The sequence below is a fragment of the Camelina sativa genome, chromosome 18, assembly GCF_000633955.1.
Source record: "Camelina sativa cultivar DH55 chromosome 18, Cs, whole genome shotgun sequence".
NCBI classification, from domain to species: Eukaryota; Viridiplantae; Streptophyta; class Magnoliopsida; order Brassicales; family Brassicaceae; genus Camelina; species Camelina sativa.
In genome coordinates this window covers 8131631-8135130 of record NC_025702.1, presented here as the reverse complement: position 1 = coordinate 8135130, position 3500 = coordinate 8131631, and the positions used below count along the sequence as shown (strand labels likewise).

General features: G+C 29.3%; 1 protein-coding gene across 2 annotated transcripts in view; it reads right to left on the bottom strand.

Moving 5' to 3' along the window:
* The window catches only part of LOC104760834 (transcription factor bHLH78-like), a 12421-nt gene continuing 11206 nt past the window's right edge, over window positions 2286–3500 (bottom strand). For both annotated transcript variants that reach the window (XM_019239981.1, XM_010483804.2), the window contains 2 exons: window positions 2780–3004; window positions 2286–2687 (listed from right to left, as the gene is read on the bottom strand). In XM_019239981.1, the coding sequence (XP_019095526.1) occupies window positions 2589–2687; window positions 2780–3004 (324 nt within the window). In that variant the 3' untranslated portion in view covers window positions 2286–2588. The remainder of the gene's footprint in view (window positions 2688–2779; window positions 3005–3500) is intronic.

Here is a 3500-nt window from a genome sequence, read left to right as displayed (position 1 = left end):
TTTTTGAAAACCTAAATACCCGAATAAACATAAAAATCAACCCGACCAGGCTGGTATACCCGAACTCTCAGGCCTACTTAACACTATCTTCTTCTTTTTTTTGGTATCAATGCGAAGAAAAGAATAAGCTTTGTTAGACATAATACTTAAGTAGTGATTTGCCACTATTACAACATCTTTAGACATAAAAAGTATGTCACATATACACTGTGATTACTTTAACCATTTTTAAATGTCATTAAATTTCCGATTGAGATGCAACTACTCTTCAATAATAAAAATATAAACCACCCCCACATTCAAAGCATCTTCTTCTTTTCATTATAGCGATCAAATTACAATGGATTAAAGTATTAGTAAATTAAAATCAATTAATTCACCCTACCTATTCCTACGTCCAATAATTCAGTGTCTAATTCTAAATTATAACTAAAGCTGCAACTGAAGACTAATAGAACCATAAAGATTTATATATAAGTTTAGAACTTCTAATTAACAACTTTTCAATTATGAACTTGAAAGTAGTTGGTGATTAGTTTAATCGAATATCGTTATTCTGTGTGCTAAGTCCAAGAATCAGAGTGCATACCCCATGTGATTGCTATATTTTTTGTTAATTCCCCATTCACACTATACAATTCATCACTTAATCTTCAGATAATCAGAGAATGATTAATACACCTATTATTGGTTCTTTTATTACGCTAATGCTAGAAGAAAATGCATTTTTGAAATGTCATATATGTATTTTACACTAACTCGCCGTTGTATCAAAACTGCTTACATATTTTTGAAATATTATATATGTATCATGTATGAAGAGTCCTTAATTACTTTCACTAAATTGAGAAATTCTTACCAAAAGTGAAAGAAAGTAATTTAGCCACCATATGGAGTCTAACTTAATCGAGAGATTCTGCCTGCAATGCATATTTACCAAGAAAAAACTTACCCGAAACCAGAGATGATCAAGGAAACTGATAAAAAAACTGGAAGCTGGCCAAGGTCAAATGATAATATATTTGTGCAATTGTACAATCCACACATGACCTAGAATTGTATTTGGAAATTTGCAAAAAAAGAAAAGAAATTAAAAGGATATTTTTATATAAGAAAATATAGGAATTGGCCATTTTTTTAGTTTTTGTGCCCCAGGAGTAGGCATATATCCCATAATAAACTTACATCAATTTGCCGACCAAAAAAAAAAAAAAAACTTACATCAATTTATAAGACAAGATATTTTAGTACTTACACACCATTTTTGTACTAGTAAAAACATAGTGTATATAGTCATGAAAAAAATCCGTGACTAAGGCCAAAATTTTGTGGCTATATGAGTGTATGACCAAACAATCACGAAAAGACACGAAAAAAAAATATATCTATACGATCGTGATCTAAAATGTTTTGTGGCTTTACGTGACACATAACCACGGTTAAAGTACGCGTAATTTCGTAGTTTTGTAAGAGTGTTCGGTGACTAATTTGTAAATAACTACGGAGTGACTGTGATCCCGACGTTACTATACCATAAGTCTACTTGTATACACATGATGAATTAGTCGATCTAGAGATGAAATGTTTATTCTAAGCTATGGAAAGTTTTTTTTTTTTTTGTGGGGCAAAGCTATGAAAAAATTACATTAAAATAGTTGGTTGATCATCGAATCATTGGTTGATTACGGATTAAACCGGTCAAAGAAAACATGAGAGGAACGTAAGATTTAATTTTCAGAAATCACAACTTGATCCCACTCTACTATAATATTTGTTTGCAAATCCCTCCTCTACTCCAAAGACAACAGAGAGATAAAGACATAACACCTCACACAGCTGGTTAACATTACCAAATATCAAATCGAAAAGAATCTAGGAATGAAGGTGATGTTGACTTATTAGCAAGTAACAAAATATAAAAATCAGAGTTTCGTAATTTTGATAAATTAGATTATAGTCCATCATTACGAATTTGATTAATTATCTACAGGTTACTTTCTGTCTAATGATATTTGTCGGAAAGTTCTTTGTCCTAAAGTTTATGATGTAAATAATTAGATTTAGATAAGATTGCTTACTATTTGTTGTAAACTAGAATACTTGATATTAATTAACCAGAAAAATATTAATTATGTGGAATAGTTTTGTTTTCAATAAATACTAAAACCATAATAAATTAATAACACTAGGAACTATGATATTTTATTAATTTATAGACTTATCTTTTATCAATATATAATTTCGCCTAAAATAGAGTAGATTAATTATCTTGGAATGTTGTGGAAGGTAACAAACTTACAATGATATTACATTAGAAAAGCAAAAGGAATCCAAAGGAAACCAAAGTGTATAATAGTACAACTGAACCCTAATAATGAATTGGAAGATGACATATATAATATAATTAACATAAGGGTAAAACAGAAAGAAAAAGTAAGTGAAGAAAAAAAGTTACTTTCATAAATGTGTATATATATAAATGGAGATGAGTATATGAATAAATCACATATATTGGTATGGTTATGTACACCCATCAATCCTTTTTTTTTTTTCTTTTTCTTCCTTGAGACCTTGATAAAAATGGTTGATCAAAGCTCAAGTTTCATGTGTTGAGATTCATGGTTGGGGTTTTGTGCCACTCCCATTCCTACAATGCTTTGTAAATCTTCTTCGCTAAACATTTGATACTGGAAAAACACACAAATAAAAAGATGTTATAATCTTTTGACTAAAGAAAAATAGAATCAAGGAAGAAAAAATCATAGAAGGAATTTAAAACCTGAGATATTGAGTCAGTGAATTGGGTAAGTGTTGGTAAGTGAGTGAAGCTTCTGGCTAAGCTAGAGGTTTCCAAAGAGTTCATGGGAGATTGGAGCATCATGTTATTGGGATGTAATTGTGAATTATTATTATTATTGTAAATATTAAGTTGTTGATGATGATGACTTGAAGACTTTGATTGGAGTCCTTCTTCATGCAATCGGTTGTTACTTGATGGAATCATCTGAATAAATTCAAATATATATTAAAACATGTAAAAAATATTGCAGAATATTTAATAGAAAAACACAAAAGGTACTTTTAAAAAGAAAATCAAAAGGCTGCCTGATTAAATGCTAATGTGTCGATTGAACAAAAACAAAAAAGAAGAGGATTTGATATAAGATAATGAGTGAGGTGACAAAACAAAACAAAAAAAAAAAAAAAAAAGCAAAAAAGAAAAGGAATTGATATTGATTAATCTCAAATTATCATTATCAATGGTTGTTAAATTGATGTTAATGTTTAAGGTGACTTACAACATCCTTTGACACAAGAGCGTCCACGTTAAATTCCAGCCTGGTGTCGTTCACTGATGATAACTTCATTGACAAGAACTGCCATTATTAAAACAAACAAAAAAAAAACATTAGAAAATAATTAAAAGAAAAAAATCATTGCAGATAATTAAAATTCGGTGATTAATGAATGAAATGAAACAATTAATTAGAATTTAGATG